The sequence below is a fragment of the Manihot esculenta genome, chromosome 12 (genome assembly GCF_001659605.2).
Source record: "Manihot esculenta cultivar AM560-2 chromosome 12, M.esculenta_v8, whole genome shotgun sequence".
Classification (NCBI taxonomy): domain Eukaryota; kingdom Viridiplantae; phylum Streptophyta; class Magnoliopsida; order Malpighiales; family Euphorbiaceae; genus Manihot; species Manihot esculenta.
In genome coordinates this window covers 35,362,271-35,382,514 of record NC_035172.2, presented here as the reverse complement: position 1 = coordinate 35,382,514, position 20,244 = coordinate 35,362,271, and the positions used below count along the sequence as shown (strand labels likewise).

The 20,244-nt window shown below is 35.4% G+C and overlaps 1 protein-coding gene across 2 annotated transcripts; it reads left to right on the top strand.

Moving 5' to 3' along the window:
* Positions 1-11,973: 11,973 nt before the first annotated feature.
* LOC110628802 (cellulose synthase A catalytic subunit 2 [UDP-forming]) lies at positions 11,974-19,700 on the top strand. 2 transcript variants are annotated; one of them, XM_021775608.2, is made up of 14 exons: positions 11,976-12,509; positions 13,809-14,004; positions 14,086-14,321; positions 14,403-14,505; positions 14,603-14,789; positions 15,337-15,603; positions 15,740-16,085; positions 16,284-16,421; positions 16,653-16,778; positions 16,889-17,101; positions 17,217-17,490; positions 17,573-17,769; positions 17,860-18,210; positions 18,658-19,700. In XM_021775608.2, exons 1-14 carry the CDS (start codon positions 12,429-12,431, stop codon positions 19,237-19,239), a joined length of 3,297 nt encoding a protein of 1,098 aa, XP_021631300.1. In that variant the 5' UTR covers positions 11,976-12,428; the 3' UTR covers positions 19,240-19,700. The 2 variants fall into 2 exon arrangements, with proteins under 2 accessions (XP_043804617.1, XP_021631300.1); XM_043948682.1 differs by lacking the exon at positions 17,860-18,210 and having other exon boundaries at positions 11,974-12,509.
* Positions 19,701-20,244: the final 544 nt, after the last annotated feature.

Sequence of the window (20,244 nt, the reverse complement as noted above, 5' to 3'; positions counted from 1 at the left end):
GAAAGTGCCCTGTCCAGGCCTCTTTTGCATGTTTTTCTATGATTGTTTCATGATGTTTTAGGGGGTTTTTGGGGAGTAGTTTATAGTTATGTTCAGGTATGTTTGGTCCCTCATTTGAGTCCACCTGTGTAGGTTCGGACCCGAGGAACCGAGGGCCCCAGCAGTGAGTTCAGCTGCTTCGGTGTTGTCAGAGTCAGCCAGAGGTGAGTGGAACTAAACTTAATCTTTTAAATTGAGAAATTAAATGTTTTATCATGTTTCATGCATCATGATTATGCAATAGGGTGATTGCATTAGTTTTCACGAATATGCTGCATTGCATCGATTGTTGTTGATGTGGGTGAATATTGGATGACCCAATTAGTCCATGACAGGAAGACCAGGACCCCATTCTACGGCCTGGCACAGAGTAAGGAAAGACCAGGACCCCATTCTACGGCCTGGCACGGTTATGGGACTCGAAGACCAGGAGCCCAGAGGAGGCCCTGGGGCAATGGTAAGTAATGTATGTTATGACAGGAAGACTAGGACCCCATGCTACGGCCTGGCACAGAGTTAGCTTGGACTAATTGGTGACAAGTTCACCCAACCCTTATGTGAACTGTTTGTGTTATGATGCATTTCATTAGAGCATAGTGTTAATACGTTTTTATGGTTCTACTCACTGGACTTTTAGCTCACCCCTCTCCCTTTACCCCCAGGCTTGCAAGTACAGTATAGAGCAGGAGTCCGGATAGAATAAAGAAGTCATGTTTATGTAATAGCTAGCAATGGACATGATCAAATTGTAATGTAATGTCTTAATCAATATAGATATGTAATGAAATGATGTTTATGGATGTTAGAGGTGTGCTTGACCATAGACTGTTGTTATCCCTTTTAATACATGATCTTAGAGATTTTTTTATGATGTTTATGTAAACCAACTTAACATATGTTATGTCACTCATTGGGGGCACTGATGAGATCCCACAGAGGGATCAATGTTATGTTAATGTATATGCACAGGTTGAGTTTGGTTGATGTACATGGAAAGAAAAGTTTTAATTTTTATGTATGTTGTTGATCATGTATGGGATTATACAGGTTTACAGGTTATATGTCAGGCTTGCTACGGGTCCCGGCGGCCTTAAGCCGATCTGGATCCTAGCGCCGGTAGCGGTCCGATTTTTGGGTCGTTACAGTGGCTGTCATGGGCACCCACTATCTTATGTTTTTTTTCTTGCAGGTCTAGCCAATCACAGTATAACTTTGTTTTTTGGCTACATCATTTGGCATTGTTGCCGGAGAATCCATTGAATTCTCTTTATTCATTTGGATTGTGACCGGTCTCCTACTCTTTTCTCGTAGAAAATAAATCTCTCCCTTTTCTCTCTCAAAATGGCCGATAGTTTACGAGCTGCTGCTAATATTGCTACTAATGAAGGCGTTATCATTTTTTCTACCCCTGGCAGTGGATAAAATATGCCCTCAATAGTCAATGAAGTATACATCAATAATTTGAACAATAAGTAAATGCCCCAATATATCCAAAGGTTGCAAGCTACTCTTGAACAATACAAGACTCAGGGAGAGGCGTCAAACATGGCTCCCAGGAGAAGAGAGGAGGCCTTTGTAGACATCCCGAGGAATTTGGTATGTATCACAAAGGCGGTCTATATCTTGCTCTGATAGAATGGACGAGATGTCACTAATCGAGCTACCTTCACTTTTTGGGGCCTCCCTCAATGAGACAATGGGGCCGGAGCACGGATGGGACCATCGGAAGAGGAATTTGAGGCAAAACTACTGGGGATAAGAGAAGAATAAGTATTTATATTCATTCTAAGAGGAAAAAGAAAACAAAAATTACCGTAAAAGCAAGGAGAGTATGATCGGAAAAGAATGAGCGATCGAGTCTTTTTAGAAATACAGATTACATTTGAGAGCAGAAGTAATATTTGGAAAAGAAGAAGGGCTTATAAGACGGTTTTTTACGGCAAGCTTTAAATGTTGCTCAGGAAACGGGGCAGTCATCTTTGAGGGGCTAGGCAGGCGAAACGGCGAGAACAGAAAAGAACCAATCTTAGGGGCCACGTGCTCTAATATCTCGAGAACAACTATGTACTTCGAATCTAAAAAATCGAAGGCTAGCGAGGGACCTCTGATACTAAATAATAATCTTCCAAAAGTAAGCTATGAGCTGTTAACATAAGACAGTCCACGTGATAAGGATCTGAAAAGTAGGTAACGCGGTCCTATCCAAAGAAAGAAAGACCCAGACACCTCAACACTTGGTTCATCATCAAGACTCGCCCTCCCTTGGATAGGACGAGTCTCGATATATAATTATCATTATCAGGTATAATCAACTTAATGCTTGTTTAAATCATACAATGAGCTTAAGATCGGCTCTTACCTCTTGAAGATCGAGAGAGAGACGACCTAAACTCGGAGATCCAAGCAAATGGGCTCCTGAGTTTCCAAAGCTCCAAAACTTGGTTTAAATGCTCAAAACTTGCAATGTGAGTTTAAAACCCAAGAAGAATGGAAGAAATTTGGAGGAAGAACACAAGATTTGCAACAGGAAGGTCGGAAGCTCACTGTGGCCGAAAATGGGAGAAAGCTCGCCCATTTCGGCTAAGTGCCCCTTTTATAGGTGGCTGGCCAGGCCACGTTTGGGGGCCGAATGTGCCTCCGCATCCATGCAATGTTCGGCGGCCGAACTTGACTTTCGGCGGCCGAACCTGGACTTCCCTAACTCATGCTTTCGGGGGCCTAACGTGCCTCCAAAACGCATGCATGTTCGGCGGCCGAACTTGACTTTCGGCGGCCGAACCTGGGTTTTCCTCCTATGACTTTTCATGCAAAAACTCATTTAATTTCATACTTAAAACCATTAAAAACATGAAAACATTTTATAAAAACCTGGTTTCTCCCTTCTAGAGGTTTCCGATATCCGAGATTCCACCGGACGGTTGGAATTCCGATACTGGAGTCTAGCCGGGTATTACAGAGTTTAGGTCGTCTCTCTCTCGATCTTCAAGAGGTAAGAGCCGATCTTAAGCTCATTGCATGTTTTAAGTAAGTTTTAAGTAGATCTATGGGTTAGAATGCATGTTTAGGTTATGGTTATATTTATGGGTATAAATGTATGTTCATGAACAATGTGAGTTGCTTGTTGTGTTGTAGATGGGGTTTATGATGGTTTGAGGCCCCTAGGAACATGTATGCTTATGTATGTGTGTTGTAGAATAGGTTTGAAGCATGTTTGGAAGGTTTGGAGGCATTTGTGCATGTTTGAACCAAGTTTCTGCCCTTTGGGAGAAACCAGGTTCGGCAGCCGAAAGGACTTTCGGCCGCTGAACCCTCTTGTGGAGGCAGCATTCGGCTGCCGAAGCTTGCCCCCGAAAGAGGACTTTCGCCTCTGTCTGGGAAGTTTCGGCCGCCAAAAGTGCCGCCGAACATGCATGAGTTTCGCCTCTGTCTGGGAGTTTCGGCCGCCGAAGGTGCCGCCGAACCTGCCTGACTTTCGGCTCTGGAGGGACTTTCGGCTGTCGAACCTGCCGCCGAAAGTGTCCTGTCCAGGCCTCTTTTGCATGTTTTTCTATGATTGTTTCATGATGTTTTAGGGGGTTTTTGGGGAGTAGTTTATAGTTATGTTCAGGTATGTTTGGTCCCTCATTTGAGTCCACCTGTGTAGGTTCGGACCCGAGGAACCGAGGGCCCCAGCAGTGAGTTCAGCTGCTTCGGTGTTGTCAGAGTCAGCCAGAGGTGAGTGGAACTAAACTTAATCTTTTAAATTGAGAAATTAAATGTTTTATCATGTTTCATGCATCATGATTATGCAATAGGGTGATTGCATTAGTTTTCACGAATATGCTGCATTGCATCGATTGTTGTTGATGTGGGTGAATATTGGATGACCCAATTAGTCCATGACAGGAAGACCAGGACCCCATTCTACGGCCTGGCACAGAGTAAGGAAAGACCAGGACCCCATTCTACGGCCTGGCACGGTTATGGGACTCGAAGACCAGGAGCCCAGAGGAGGCCCTGGGGCAATGGTAAGTAATGTATGTTATGACAGGAAGACTAGGACCCCATGCTACGGCCTGGCACAGAGTTAGATTGGACTAATTGGTGACAAGTTCACCCAACCCTTATGTGAACTGTTTGTGTTATGATGCATTTCATTAGAGCATAGTGTTAATACGTTTTTATGGTTCTACTCACTGGACTTTTAGCTCACCCCTCTCCCTTTACCCCCAGGCTTGCAAGTACAGTATAGAGCAGGAGTCCGGATAGAATAAAGAAGTCATGTTTATGTAATAGCTAGCAATGGACATGATCAAATTGTAATGTAATGTCTTAATCAATATAGATATGTAATGAAATGATGTTTATGGATGTTAGAGGTGTGCTTGACCATAGACTGTTGTTATCCCTTTTAATACATGATCTTAGAGATTTTTTTATGATGTTTATGTAAACCAACTTAACATATGTTATGTCACTCATTGGGGGCACTGATGAGATCCCACAGAGGGATCAATGTTATGTTAATGTATATGCACAGGTTGAGTTTGGTTGATGTACATGGAAAGAAAAGTTTTAATTTTTATGTATGTTGTTGATCATGTATGGGATTATACAGGTTTACAGGTTATATGTCAGGCTTGCTACGGGTCCCGGCGGCCTTAAGCCGATCTGGATCCTAGCGCCGGTAGCGGTCCGATTTTTGGGTCGTTACAGTGGCTGTCATGGGCACCCACTATCTTATGTTTTTTTTCTTGCAGGTCTAGCCAATCACAGTATAACTTTGTTTTTTGGCTACATCATTTGGCATTGTTGCCGGAGAATCCATTGAATTCTCTTTATTCATTTGGATTGTGACCGATCTCCTACTCTTTTCTCGTAGAAAATAAATCTCTCCCTTTTCTCTCTCAAAATGGCCGATAGTTTACGAGCTGCTGCTAATATTGCTACTAATGAAGGCGTTATCATTTTTTCTACCCCTGGCAGTGGATAAAATATGCCCTCAATAGTCAATGAAGTATACATCAATAATTTGAACAATAAGTAAATGCCCCAATATATCCAAAGGTTGCAAGCTACTCTTGAACAATACAAGACTCAGGGAGAGGCGTCAAACATGGCTCCCAGGAGAAGAGAGGAGGCCTTTGTAGACATCCCGAGGAATTTGGTATGTATCACAAAGGCGGTCTATATCTTGCTCTGATAGAATGGACGAGATGTCACTAATCGAGCTACCTTCACTTTTTGGGGCCTCCCTCAATGAGACAATGGGGCCGGAGCACGGATGGGACCATCGGAAGAGGAATTTGAGGCAAAACTACTGGGGATAAGAGAAGAATAAGTATTTATATTCATTCTAAGAGGAAAAAGAAAACAAAAATTACCGTAAAAGCAAGGAGAGTATGATCGGAAAAGAATGAGCGATCGAGTCTTTTTAGAAATACAGATTACATTTGAGAGCAGAAGTAATATTTGGAAAAGAAGAAGGGCTTATAAGACGGTTTTTTACGGCAAGCTTTAAATGTTGCTCAGGAAACGGGGCAGTCATCTTTGAGGGGCTAGGCAGGCGGAACGGCGAGAACAGAAAAGAACCAATCTTAGGGGCCACGTGCTCTAATATCTCGAGAACAACTATGTACTTCGAATCTAAAAAATCGAAGGCTAGCGAGAGACCTCTGATACTAAATAATAATCTTCCAAAAGTAAGCTATGAGCTGTTAACATAAGACAGTCCACGTGATAAGGATCTGAAAAGTAGGTAACGCGGTCCTATCCAAAGAAAGGAAGACCCAGACACCTCAACACTTGGTTCATCATCAAGACTCGCCCTCCCTTGGATAGGACGAGTCTCGATATATAATTATCATTATCAGGTATAATCCAGCGTATCCCCATTATGCCTGTAATTGTGGAATTATCAACCTATTAGCTGGTAATATCTCTTACCAAGCAGCCGGCCACATCATCATCAGATTATCAGGAAATATTATATTTATCTCTACTTTCTTATTGTATAAAAGGAAAAGAACTATAGAGGCAAAAGTACATTATTCTTTGACACTACTTAATTTCTAAGTAATTTATTACTTTCGCCCTATTCTCTAGTATACTAATTTGAGCGTGGTTGTCATGGACACCCACCACCTCATATTCTTTTTTTGCAAGTCTAACCAATCACATTATAGTTGTATTTTTCGATTATATTAAAATTAAATAAAAAAATAAAACTAAAAGTATTTAACCCATATGCACGACGATATAAAAGTAAATATATATATATATATATCCCTTTTGAATCCAAAATCCCATTTAAATGAATCTAAATAAAAAGTTAAAATTGAAGATTTCCATATAGTTATTTAATCGAAACTTAAAACTGAAAATTTTGATAATGTTAATCACAACTCTACTCATATATCATTAACTCATTAAAGTAAATCTACACTTCTAATCAACTTTACAACAAGTGTGTTTGATATTCCCTTTTGTTTCCTCATTATCAATTATATTTTGTAAAATTATTATTGATAAAAAAATTTCATTATTATTTTAGTAAATGATATTAAAATTAAATTCTATATATTTAATTATAAAATAAAAAATAAAAAATTATTTTCATATTATGTTTAATATCACTTTTTTGATGAGTGAAGGGAAATAAATAAGGAAGGAAAAAATAAAACCTTATTTTACCTTAATTATTCTTCCCCAATTTAAAGAGAGAAATAAAAATAATAAATTATTTCATTTAGAAAATTACATAAATATCCTTTGATTTCATTTATAAATAAAAGGTAAAATGATAATTTTAATAAAGTAATGTTATTTTCTTTTTTTTTTCAAAAAAATAAAAAAATTATATACTGCTCTTTCATTTTCATAAATGCAAATAGAAAATAAAAAATAAAAATAAAAATTATTTTATCCTGTTTATTTTTTTAACTTCGTCTCTCATGATTTATCTAAATAAAAAGTAAAAGGTGGTGATGATGATTCTCTTAACTTCAGATAAAAGGTGATTTCAATTCATTTCTCTTCACTGAGTTGGTTCTAACTTTTTCATATTGTTTGTCCATTTGGATTTTGTATTGTCTTTTTTTTTTTTACTTTGCATTTTTTTATCTTGCATGCAAGGGTTGGCTGATGTCAAGTCGAGTTCTTTTGGTCAGAATAGATTTCGTCGATATTGTCGTCTTTGATTTTGATAAGTTAGACTTGTTTTCAGTTTGTTCAGAATGATTTCTCTTCCCTATGAACTCTTCAATGTGTTGATGCCAATTTTTTTTGCCATGGTTGGTATTCGGTGATATAATTGTATTGGACGAATTGTTTAAACCTTTTATTTTGTTAGTTGCATGCTTATTTTGAATTTATTAATAATTTTCTTTAAATTATATTACTGGGACCGAGCTTTTTAAAGCAATATTTTATAAAAAGGAAAATTTATTTTTTAGTTTCTGAAATTTAACATAATTAACACTTTTGTCATTTTATTTTGGTGACCCAATACTTAAATCCCTCACTTTCTCTTCTGTCTAAATTCGTAGTTCTTCCGTCCAAAATAGTCATTTGGGACACGTGAATTGACAAAATTGACCCTTACTAAAAGTCCCGCTATTTCAAAATTACGAAACTCAAACCTAATGCCTCTTCAATGTAGATTCTTCTACTTATTCTTCTTATTCTTCTTCTTCTTCACCATAACTCCTACCCTTTCTGCAACTTCTTCTTCTTCTTCTTCTTCTTCACCATAACTCCTACCCTTTTTGCAACTTTCAAATAATGTTTCAAAGAAAGATAGAAAAGAGAAAAAAAAAGAAAAGAAAAATCAACAATGTCAAAAGGAAATAGAAAATATACGAGAGAGAATAAAGATGAAAAAGAGAAAAAAAAGAAAAATCAACAATATCAAAAAAAATAGAGAAGATATAAGGGAGAAAAAAAGATGAAAAAGAGAAAAAAAAAAGAAAAATCAACAATGTCGAAAGAAAAATAGAGAAAATATGAGGGAGAAGAAAGATGAAAAAAGAGAGAAAAAAAATAAGAGGAGAATTAACAATGAATAAAAGGAAATGGAGAAGATATGAAATAGAAGAATAATAGGAATTTCACGATGAGAGGATGGTATTTTTAGAAAAAATTATCACCTATCACCTCTCACCTTTGAATTTTTGATCAAACGGTTTAAATGGATGGAAAGACTATAAATTTGGACGGAAGAGAAAGTGAGGGATTTAAGTGTTGGATTGACAAAATAGAGGATAGAAGTGTTAATTATGTTAAATTTTAAAAATTAAAAAATAATTTTTCCTATAAAAAATAAGAGTAATATCGATTTATTTTCTGAAAAGTTTAATTTTTGGAAAGTATGAATTAACATGTTTGGTTGATATATTAAATTTTTGAAAAATAAAACTATGTTAGTGAAAAATAATAATAAAAATAACATAAATGCTCCTATTCTAATATAAAATATTCATTAATTTAATGTAGGATATTTTATAATATTCAATGTAAAACGAAATTCAACTTACATAATAATTAATACATAAATAAAGAAAAAAAATAAAATAAAAAGTTATATATATATATATATGAAGAAAGAGAAAAAAAAAAGTGGAAAGTAGTAGTAATTTTTAATAAGAAACTCTAATTTCTTAAATAAAGGTAATTAATTTACTTTTATAGTAAAAAAAAGTAAAATATACTTCACAAAAAGTTAATAAATATGGCTAAATAAACGAAATGAATTTTAGCAAAAATTTTAACTTTTTTAGCCAAATTTTCCCAAAACAAACAAAACCGAAATGAAGTGCAGCAGAACGAGTAGGAGCAAGTAGGGAGTGTCCACATTCTCAGTACTTGGAGCTAAGTGGTATGAAGCGGTAAGTCTACTCGCGTTTCCACGTATCATAAAATTTCCGGGCAAATCTTCTACGACCGACACTTCTGCCCGAATTTCTTCTCTCTCTAGAGATTCTGTGGTTCACACTTCACTTTCCACAAAAGCTATCGCAAATCGCAATCGCCAGCTGTCATCTCTCTCTAAACACAAAAGTGTCTCACAACTCATTGGGACCCACTCTCTATCAAACAAAACATGTCATTCGTCTATGTAGGTCCCACACGGGTTTAGCGCTTATTTGGAAGTAAATGGAAGTTCCTTTTTTTTTTTTCCCTCTTTCTATATGTCTCCATGGACCCACCTATCACATGCCCTTTAACACGTGGTGTGTTTGTATTGGATACATGGTGGGGTAAAACCCATGATTGTGTCCTTCCCTCGGTTGGTGATGATACAATAATATCTTTAACCAACTGTTATTAGCGTGTCTTACTATTTTGTTTTTAATTTTTTTTTACCACATGGCATGTTCTCAATGGATTAAAACAATTTCATTTTTATGGATAAACCTCCAAAGGAAAAAGGATTTATTTTCCCGTTTTTACTACAATTTAATCATTATATTAATTTTATATTTTTAAATCATAGTAGCTTATATATTTTTGAAAAATTAATAAATTAGTCAGTAATTTAAAAAATATTTACACTCATATATTTAATTTAATAATAAATATATTTCAATAAATCTAAAAAATTTTAAATTCTACTCCTCTAATATTTAATTTTCAATTCAAAAAATAAATTTAAAAAATATTTTTCATTTCATTCACATTTTAATTTACATAATTTTTATATTCCAATAATTTCATTTATGTGAGCTAAATGGATATAGCAACTTAATAATTAAATAAATTATATAATCATAGTGACTAAGTGTATTTTAATGATTATTTCAAGGAAAAGTGTATTTTATCTCCAAAAAAAATTGATAGATACTAATTTATTATTTTTTAAATTATAAAATTTAAATAATTATTTTTTAGAAAAACACTAGTATTAAAATATATATTTGGTAACTAAATAGACTAAATTGTAAGTTATATTACACATAATAAGTGATTTTTTTAAATTTTTAAACAATAATTTTATACTGAATTTAATATCATTTTCATTCTTAATGATCAATAAATCGTTTAAACAATGATGAATTAATATTAAAAAATAAATAAAAATAATTGAGGAGGGAATTGCCGAAGTGGGCATTTGGGAGTCGTGTGATATTTCCTCTTTTCCTTTTATTTCACGTTGCAAAAGCAAAAGGAGGTAATTATTTTATATTAAAGCAGATGTAATAATATATAAAATATTAATTCAATTAATATATTTTATTAATTTTAATATAAATAAATTAATTTAATTTAAGCATATACTAGAGCTGAAGGTTTCTGAATGTCAAAAAAGGCCTATAGCATGGAAACACGTGTGTGTGTTAGCACTTAGCAAATGATTCAGGTTTAGCTTAAAGAGATTTACAATGATGACCATATGACCAATCATTATTTATTGTATACAAATTTTATTAAAAAGCTCATCAAACCTAAATCAGAAATCAAACCCCATATTAATATTTGTGTGAGAGTAAAGTCTTCCCCAACACACAAATTAAAATAAATTAACCAATTAAAAAACAAAAAAAAAGAAATTAGCTCCACCGACACTTTGATGCTCATGTGGTCTGAAAGGACAAGACTATCTAACAGAATATAATAATGTAGAGTGAGAAGAAGAAGTAAAGTTGAAAATCACATGAAGCCCAAGCCATATGAGCCGTATACTAATTACTGGGGGTGGCTATAACGTTATTTACTTTCGATATTAATTTAAATTTTTTTTCCTAATATTTTGAGTTTTAAATTGATTAATATGAAGTGGTTTGCTCATTAGGATGGGATCGATTTTTTTTTTATTTTTTTTCTATATTTTAGTAATATTTTAAATTAAAAAAAAATAAGTATAATTTGCATTTTTTATTTCCTTTTTAAAAAAATAAAGCGTTTGCCAACTAACTCATTTATAGAAAACAAAAGGCTGAAATCAAATAAAGAATCAATTTGATTGTTGTCATTTCCATTGGATTAAGCATAACAGCTAATAATTGCATTGGTGAGTTGTCTTGACTTCAATATAACCATACACTCACGGACATGAGATAATTAGTAGGGAATTAGTCTAAATTTTAGGTATGCAAAATTTAGATTAGCACTCGCCATGTTCCTCGCTTGACCAACTCTTCAAAAAATATAAAAAAATTTAAAAAAAATATTTATATGAATATTAATTTTATAATAATTATATATATAAACAGAATAAAAAAAATATTTTTTTATAATTAATGATTAAAAAGTTAATTATGATATGAATATATTCTTTTAATTTTATTATTTTAAAATAAATATAAATACAGTAGAAATATCATAATCAATAGTCAAACGACCTTTATGACAAGTGAACCAATTATGAAGATTAATTAGTTAGCAAATCTTATAATTTTATAGTTGGATTTAAATTATAAATAAAAATAAAAAACATCACCGACAAAAATAAAAATATTGACCCGAATATAGTTGGGTCCGAAAAGGCATCAGATCTAACCCGAATTAAAGTCAAATACGCTGAATTACTGAGACAGACGGAACTGATCCCGTACTATTGTATTTATATTCTCACGAGAAATTAAAGAGAGAGAGAGCTTGGAAGTAGGATCTGTTAACGCGGCACAGATCAAGTATCGAGTGTCTCTCTTCTGCTGTTGTATTCGTAATCTCTACACCATTTTCTTTCACTTTCTCACTGCAAAATATTCAGGAGAAGGGAAAAAATGAATTTTCTTTCTTATTCTCGGAGAGCGGAGGGAGAAAGAAAGAAAAAGAAAAAGGGCAAATAATTAATAGGGTGACGACGAGCGGGACACCTACTCCGGTGGGGGCACAGACCAGAGCCACCATCACATTCTGGGGCCCACCACCAATTACTTTTTATAATTATTATTCACTGTTTTTTTTTTTCTTAATTTTAATTTTCCATTTGTTTGTTTTCCTCGATTTTTTTTTTCTCACTTGGTTAGAGACGCATAGATACATTTCTTGATCTATCTGTCTCCTTCTCTATTACGCCTCCACATTTTCAACTAGCCATTCTCTCTCTAAAAACCAACCCACATCTCACTCATTCCATTGCCTCAAGATTGAGACCAGCCAGGATACAGAGAGGAGCTAGACTTGGCTGGCAAAGCTATTGAAAACAATATTAAAGCAACAGCAACCCAGCACCACTTTTTTCATCCTTTTTTTTTTCGTAGTCGTTTAGGGAAATTTTTATATTTATAAAAGAAGCAGCTCTGTTTATCAGTTGATGTTTTCTCCATTTCTGGGTTTTGAGATTGGGATGCAAAGGTGGAGTCTTTTTGGCGAGCTGACCCAGCGGAGGGCTCAGTTCTGAGTTGGGTTTTCTCGATCTGAGAAGAGTGCTGGGTTTGTTTTGATTTGGAGAGTTAGCTGAGCCAGTCATGAATACTGGGGGTCGACTTATTGCTGGGTCTCACAATAGGAATGAGTTTGTACTCATAAATGCTGATGAGAATGGAAGAGTAAGAGCTCTACAAACTCCTGCATTTTGATTCCTTTTTTTCTCTCTCAGTTAACCCATCTGTCCTTTCTGCCGATTTATGATCTGGGTTTCCTTTCAAATGTGATAAATTAGAGTTTAGCCAAATTTTCTTTTGATTCTCACAGATTTAGGGATTTCTTTTTGTGGGTTATCGTTGTTAAGATTATAAATGTCGTTCAATTTTTTTTTCAGTTGTTTTTTCCCTCCAAGTATATGAAAATTTTCCTAAAAATTTATTTGCCTTTTCGTGAAATTTCCTTCCCATTTCCCTGGTGATTATATCTTATTTTTCTTGCTATGTAATCGAGTCAATATTAGAGTCGTTTGGTTAAGATAAATAATACCCACTTTTGGAAGTAAATTGCTAGATTGTTTTAGCGGCTGCGGAATATGCCACATTCTTACTTCTGGTTTGTTAAAATTATGGTATTTTGCGACTGATTTAGTAGAAGATCGAGATTTAGATTCTGATTTTGGTATTTTGCGACTGTTTTAGAAGATCGAGATTTAGATTCTGATTATAGGTTAATGTTGGTTATAATTTATAGGAATGTCCAATAATTTTTGAACATTGTAATCAAATTTGCAGTTCGTTATGAGATAATTGAAAGTGCCGTGGCATTTTTGGCATAGATTTAGGAAGCTCTCGGATAGACTATCAATGGTTTTGCATATGACATACTGCAAGCTCTGCTGTGGGATTTTTGGCATAGATTTAGGAACCTTTAGGATAGACTGTCAATGAATTTGCATCCGCATGTTGCAACTTTTTCTTCTGGATCTACCAGACTTTCAATTAATCTGCAGTTCACTCGAAAAATGAGACCCATTGTGAGTTGGAAACCATCCCTCTTTTCTGTAATAAAACACATGACGGCACAAACAGAATCACATTCACTGGTATATATGGAGGGACTACAATTTCCTTTGACTAGATGAAATTGCAGGCATGAATATGGAAAAAAGGAGTTCTGAGGATGTAGTGGAACACAATTAAATGTTAGTTTTCAGTCAATTAGAAATTGACTGGCAATGAAGGACAAAACAAATTACTGGTGAAATTCTGGTATGACAATTTTAGTATATATAAGAGTGTAATGATGAGAAATTTAGTTAATGTAGGAGTATGTGCAATGAATTGAAACACTTTCCTTATGTCTGTATCTTTTGTATTTTTTAGTAGCAAGCTCAACCAGTATTTATGGTGTGCTTTTTAACTATTCGCCTTGTGAATTATGTTTGAGTACTGATAGACTCATTTTGTTTGTTTTGCATACAGATAAAGTCTGTGCAGGAGTTGAGCGGGCAAGTGTGTCAGATATGTGGGGATGAGATTGAGATCACTGTGGATGGAGAGCCATTTGTTGCCTGCAATGAATGTGCTTTCCCAGTGTGCAGGCCTTGCTATGAGTATGAGAGAAGGGAGGGAAATCAAGCCTGTCCTCAGTGCAAAACCAGATACAAGCGCATCAAGGGTTAGACTTCATTTCCCTTTTGGTGCATGTAAATATTTAGATTACACTTGTCTTTTTGACTGTAACCTTTGATAACGGCAGGTAGTCCTAGGGTTGATGGTGATGAGGAAGAAGATGACATTGATGACTTGGAGCATGAGTTTGATTATGGGAACTTTGATGGCTTGGGTCCAGAACAAGTTGCAGAAGCAATGCTCTCTTCACGACTTAATACTGGGCATGCTTCTCATTCTAATGTATCTGGAATTCCCACACACTCAGAACTTGATTCTTCTCCCCTTAGCTCTAAAATTCCTCTTTTGACGTATGGCGAGGAGGTAATTCTGTTGGCCTGTCACATATGAACATGCTCTAATGTTCACACAAGTGGTCTGATCATTGTGTACATTGTGTTTTAGGATGCTGAAATTTCTTCTGATCGACATGCTCTTATTGTTCCCCCATATATGGGCCATGGAAACAGAGTTCACCCAATGCCTTATTCTGATCCGTCTATTCCCTGTAAGTCATTTGTTCATTCTCTGTTTTGCTTATGCTTCTGCTTTTTTATTGTTCTATTTTTCCAGATAATATAAAGTTAATGTTTTTAATGTTGTAGTGCAACCTAGACCTATGGTTCCTAAGAAAGACATTGCTGTATATGGGTATGGGAGTGTGGCCTGGAAAGATAGAATGGAAGACTGGAAGAAAAGGCAGAGTGACAAACTTCAGGTGGTCAAGCATGGAGGTGGAAATGATGGTGGAAACTTTGATGGAGATGAATTGGATGATCCTGATTTGCCCATGTAAGTGATAGCTGAAGGCTTTTTTTTTTTCCTCTTCTTTTGGTCCATTCTTATTTGTTGTTTGGTAAAGTTTGCTCCATGTTCGTTTTATCATTGATTAAATTATCCCTATCCCTAGAAAAGATGATGTATGATAATTCAGTTTTGAGTAAAGAAGAATTCCATAATTCCATTAGGTGGTGTTGAAGATTTTGCTAGTATTAAAAGCAGCTGCTAAACTTAAACATTTTATTTCTTACAACATCAAGGATTTTGTTTGGAGCTCTTTCAGGAAAAAGATTATGAAATATGCACAATGTAAGGATTTGTTTTCACTTCACATCCAAAACACTGGATCATTACAGGGGACATGTAGAAACTTGCCTGCTTTGATCTAGACTTCTTCAACCACTAAAACTGGTTTACTGTCAAATGAAAAGGCAAATTGAAGGATTTTTTTTTCTCCCTTTCTTTCTAATAAATGGTGCCTTTTATTTATCTAATTCATTTTTTTTTATCTGTTAACTTACTAAGGATTACTATGATCTTTCTTGATGCGATTTGTCAGGATGGATGAGGGCAGACAGCCACTTTCAAGGAAGTTACCCATACCATCTAGCAAGATAAGCCCATACAGATTGATAATAATTCTCCGTCTCGTAATTGTGGGCTTGTTTTTTCACTATAGAATTCTCCACCCAGTCAATGATGCCTATGGTTTGTGGTTGACATCGGTAATATGTGAAATATGGTTTGCAGCATCATGGATTCTTGATCAGTTTCCAAAATGGTATCCTATAGAACGAGAAACATACCTTGATCGTCTGTCACTAAGGTATATAACACCAATTAAGTTTCAAATGTGACATGTTCTCATAATTCATCTTGGTTCCACTCTCTTTTTCCTTAGATTTAACTTCCATTTTGAGATTTGGGAATCTGATGGCTTACGGTTGTACCTTGATTTTCAGGTATGAAAAAGAAGGAAAACCATCTGAGTTGGCTAGTGTAGATATTTTCGTAAGTACCGTTGATCCAATGAAAGAGCCTCCACTGATCACTGCAAACACTGTTCTCTCGATTCTTGCGGTTGATTATCCTGTGGATAAGGTGGCATGCTATGTATCGGATGATGGAGCTGCCATGCTTACATTTGAGGCACTTTCAGAGACGTCAGAATTTGCCAGGAAATGGGTTCCTTTCTGTAAGAAATTTAATATTGAGCCCCGAGCCCCTGAGTGGTATTTTTCCCAGAAGATTGACTATTTAAAAAATAAAGTCCACCCATCTTTTGTGAGGGAACGGCGTGCTATGAAGGTTAGTGACCGTCTGTCGGCACTCATTTTGCAGTATAATGCATAAAAAGTTATATAGCTATGTAATTTGAGCATTTATCTACTTCAGAAAAATACAATCAGATGCTTCTGGTATCATTTTTTAATATTTGTTTTAATGCATGATTCACTCAAATTTATGCTAATGATGTTACTTCATTGTACTATTTTATTGGTGCAGAGGGAATATGAAGAATTCAAAGTTCGGATAAATGGATTGGTTGCAACAGCTCAAAAAGTCCCTGAAGATGGTTGGACAATGCAGGATGGTACTGCATGGCCTGGAAACAATGTACGAGATCATCCTGGCATGATTCAGGTGCGACCATATTCTTTCTAAAAAGTAATTCTAACCATGTTGTCTTGATAATCTATTACTTAAGTTATGTACAACTACCAGCAGTCCTTTTTTCCTTGACAAGTATAAATGTATTTTTTTTGACATTGTTGATGATCATTTGTTGCTTATTTATCTTGTTTGTGGCACAACATGACCACAAACATGATGGTGATCCTATTCACCAAATAACGATGTTATCTTGCTTTGCAGGTCTTCCTTGGCCATAGTGGTGTCCGTGATGTGGAAGGGAATGAGTTACCTCGTTTGGTTTATGTTTCTCGTGAGAAGAGACCAGGGTTTGAACACCATAAAAAGGCTGGGGCTATGAATGCTCTCGTAAGGCTCAAACTTTATTTTTTTAATGCCTTTTTGTCACTTTTAAGTTTTCTTTAATATTCTCTAACTACCAAGAATTAATGTTTGTTTGTTTGTTATTATTGCTGCAGGTTCGGGTGTCTGCAGTTCTATCAAATGCTCCTTATCTTTTGAATGTTGATTGCGATCATTATATTAACAATAGCAAAGCTCTTAGGGAAGCTATGTGTTTCATGATGGATCCAACATCAGGGAAGAAAGTTTGCTATGTGCAATTTCCTCAAAGATTTGACGGTATTGATCGTCATGATAGATACTCAAATCGGAATGTTGTATTCTTCGATGTATGTGTATTTTGCTTTTTTTTTTGTTTTCCTGTTTTATCCCTGCTCTTTGAAATTTCTCTTTTTAATTTGTACTCTGGAAAAAACAAAAAACTAAATTTTCAATTGAAAACAGATCAATATGAAAGGATTAGATGGTTTGCAAGGTCCCATATACGTTGGAACAGGGTGTGTTTTCAGAAGGCAAGCACTTTATGGTTACGATGCACCTGTCAAGAAGAAGCCCCCTGGCAAGACCTGCAACTGTTGGCCAAAATGGTGCTGCGTTTGCTGTGGATCTAGGAAGAACAAGAAATCAAAGCCAAAGAAAGAGAAGAAAAAGAAGTCAAAGAACAGGGAAGCATCAAAGCAGATACATGCCCTTGAAAATATTGAAGAAGGAATTGAAGGTGTAGATTTGTTCTCGCTGTTAGTACTAGTTTTACCATACTGAGCTAACTCTAACTCAATAAAATTTTGCTCTCCTTTCAGATCCAAATATTGAAAAGTCTTCAGAAACATCCCAAGTGAAATTGGAGAAAAAGTTTGGACAGTCTCCGGTATTTGTGGCTTCCACTATTTTGGAGAATGGCGGAGTTCCTCACGATGCCAGTCCTGCATCATTGTTAAGAGAAGCCATCCAAGTTATCAGCTGTGGTTATGAAGATAAAACAGAATGGGGAAAGGAAGTAAGTGAAAAACAATAAACAGAATTCTAAAACTTACATAAGCATGTTCCATTGTAATTGGGTGTCAATATGTTTTTTGTGTTGAACCAGATTGGCTGGATATATGGCTCTGTGACTGAGGATATCCTGACAGGATTCAAAATGCACAGCCATGGATGGCGATCTGTGTATTGCATACCTAAGCGGCCTGCATTTAAGGGGTCAGCTCCTATTAATCTGTCGGATCGTCTGCACCAGGTTCTTCGGTGGGCCCTTGGCTCTGTTGAAATTTTCTTCAGTAGACATTGTCCAATCTGGTATGGCTATGGGGGTGGATTGAAATGGCTGGAACGATTTTCCTACATAAATTCAGTTGTATATCCTTTGACATCCATCCCCTTGCTTGTTTATTGTACACTACCGGCTATCTGCCTTCTGACTGGGAAATTCATTGTTCCTGAGGTAACACCACATATCATTTTGATTGTTGTTAATTCCTTTAAGAATTTGAAAATGCTGATTTTGGAATGATTTTTTGAATCCCTCGTGGATTTCTGAAATGGCAAGTGACATGAAGAACTATTACTCATCCAACTAAATTTATTTTGCTTTTTTAACTATTAAAACAAAAATAGCTGTTTTGTATATGGTGGTTATAATATGTGCTTCTGTGGATGAATTATGTTAATGTAGATTGATTGTAGCCTGTTGTTTATCAGCTTACTACTCTTTTTAAGAAGATTCAAAATGCATGTACTATAAGAGCAAACTAGTCTTTCTTTTGTTATAAACTCCTGATTATGTTCCATAATATTTGGTTGTTATTGGAGCCTGAAAAACCAACTCTGTCATTTGTACTATTTAGCCACTAGGCTTTTTTGGCTCACTCGGGGTTTTTGTGTTATGCAGATTAGCAACTATGCCGGTATCATATTCATTGCACTCTTCATATCTATAGCTGCAACCGGTATCCTTGAGATGCAATGGGGTGGTGTCGGGATAGATGACTGGTGGAGAAATGAGCAGTTCTGGGTAATTGGAGGTGTTTCATCACATCTCTTTGCTTTGTTCCAGGGTTTGCTCAAGGTGTTGGCTGGTGTCAACACAAACTTTACTGTTACTTCTAAAGGAGGTGATGATGGGGATTTTTCAGAGCTTTACCTCTTCAAATGGACATCATTGTTAATCCCTCCCACAACTTTGTTAATCATAAACATTGTTGGAGTTGTGGTTGGGATCTCAGATGCTATCAACAATGGCTACGATTCATGGGGTCCTCTGTTCGGCAGGCTATTTTTTGCCTTATGGGTCATTATCCATCTCTACCCCTTCCTCAAGGGTCTGCTTGGGAAACAAGATCGTATGCCCACCATTATTTTGGTATGGTCAATTCTGTTGGCTTCAATCTTAACTCTTTTGTGGGTCCGAATAAACCCATTCGTGTCGAGAGACGGTCCTGTGTTGGAACTTTGTGGGTTGAATTGTGACTAGGATGATGAATAAAAGCCTGAAAAGTAGGTGTTTTCAGTGGAGAGATAGGAAAATGGTTCTGGAGTCGCCCCCGGGAAGTCATCGGATAAGCTGGGTGTGACAAATGTGCAATGTTTTATTGTTATGACCAATTAAGATGAAATTTTTGTGGGAAGAAAGAAAGTTGTAATTTGGGGGTGTAGATACTGTGGGTTGGGGATGACACATTATTTTTTTACAGGTTTTTTTTTATTAATTCTTTTATTAAATTGCTGTCTTTTCTGTTCATGTGAGTTTTATGTATTTCTAAGAGAGCATGGAATCATAAATTATTCCCTTGTCAATGTGGGGATTAATGTTAAGTGTCTGAGACAACTTTTCACGTTCTTCTGTTGGTTATTCATGTGGACATCTATGTAACCTTATTTGGAGCTGCAATTTTTATCTCCTCTCTTAGGAATAATATGCCTCTTCTTTGTTTCCCTTGGTTTCCTCAGCTTCTTCATATCTTTTCTTCTTCTTCCCCTTTTAATATAGCATCATTAGTTTAACACATGTTCTGCAAATTTTGTTTATTATCTGTTACTACAAAGTATTTATGTCTTTGAGATGGCTCTTAGTTTGTGATAATTTGATGAAAGAGTTCTTTTCTTTTTTTACTTTGTTAAAATTTTTCAAATTTGATCTTACTTTGAATAGAATATCAATAAGTTCAATATTAGTTCGTGTAATAAATGAGTAGTTTTTATCAAATAGAGTCAAATTTTCAAATAAGTTAAACAGAATTTTTATTATGCCGGTCTCAATTAGCTCAAATAATGTATTTCATTTATAGCCCTAAATATATTGGGCAGAAGGTATTAAAAATTGAAGGAATTTGTTAAGGGAGATTTATCATGAGAGGCGATTATCTGAAATTCAAAAAAAAATAGAGTTTCGACGAGTATATGGAAAATGTTAGTTAGAGGGTTATGTTTCTTTTTTTTATTTTACTCCCGTCATATTAAATGAGTTAGATTTTTTTTT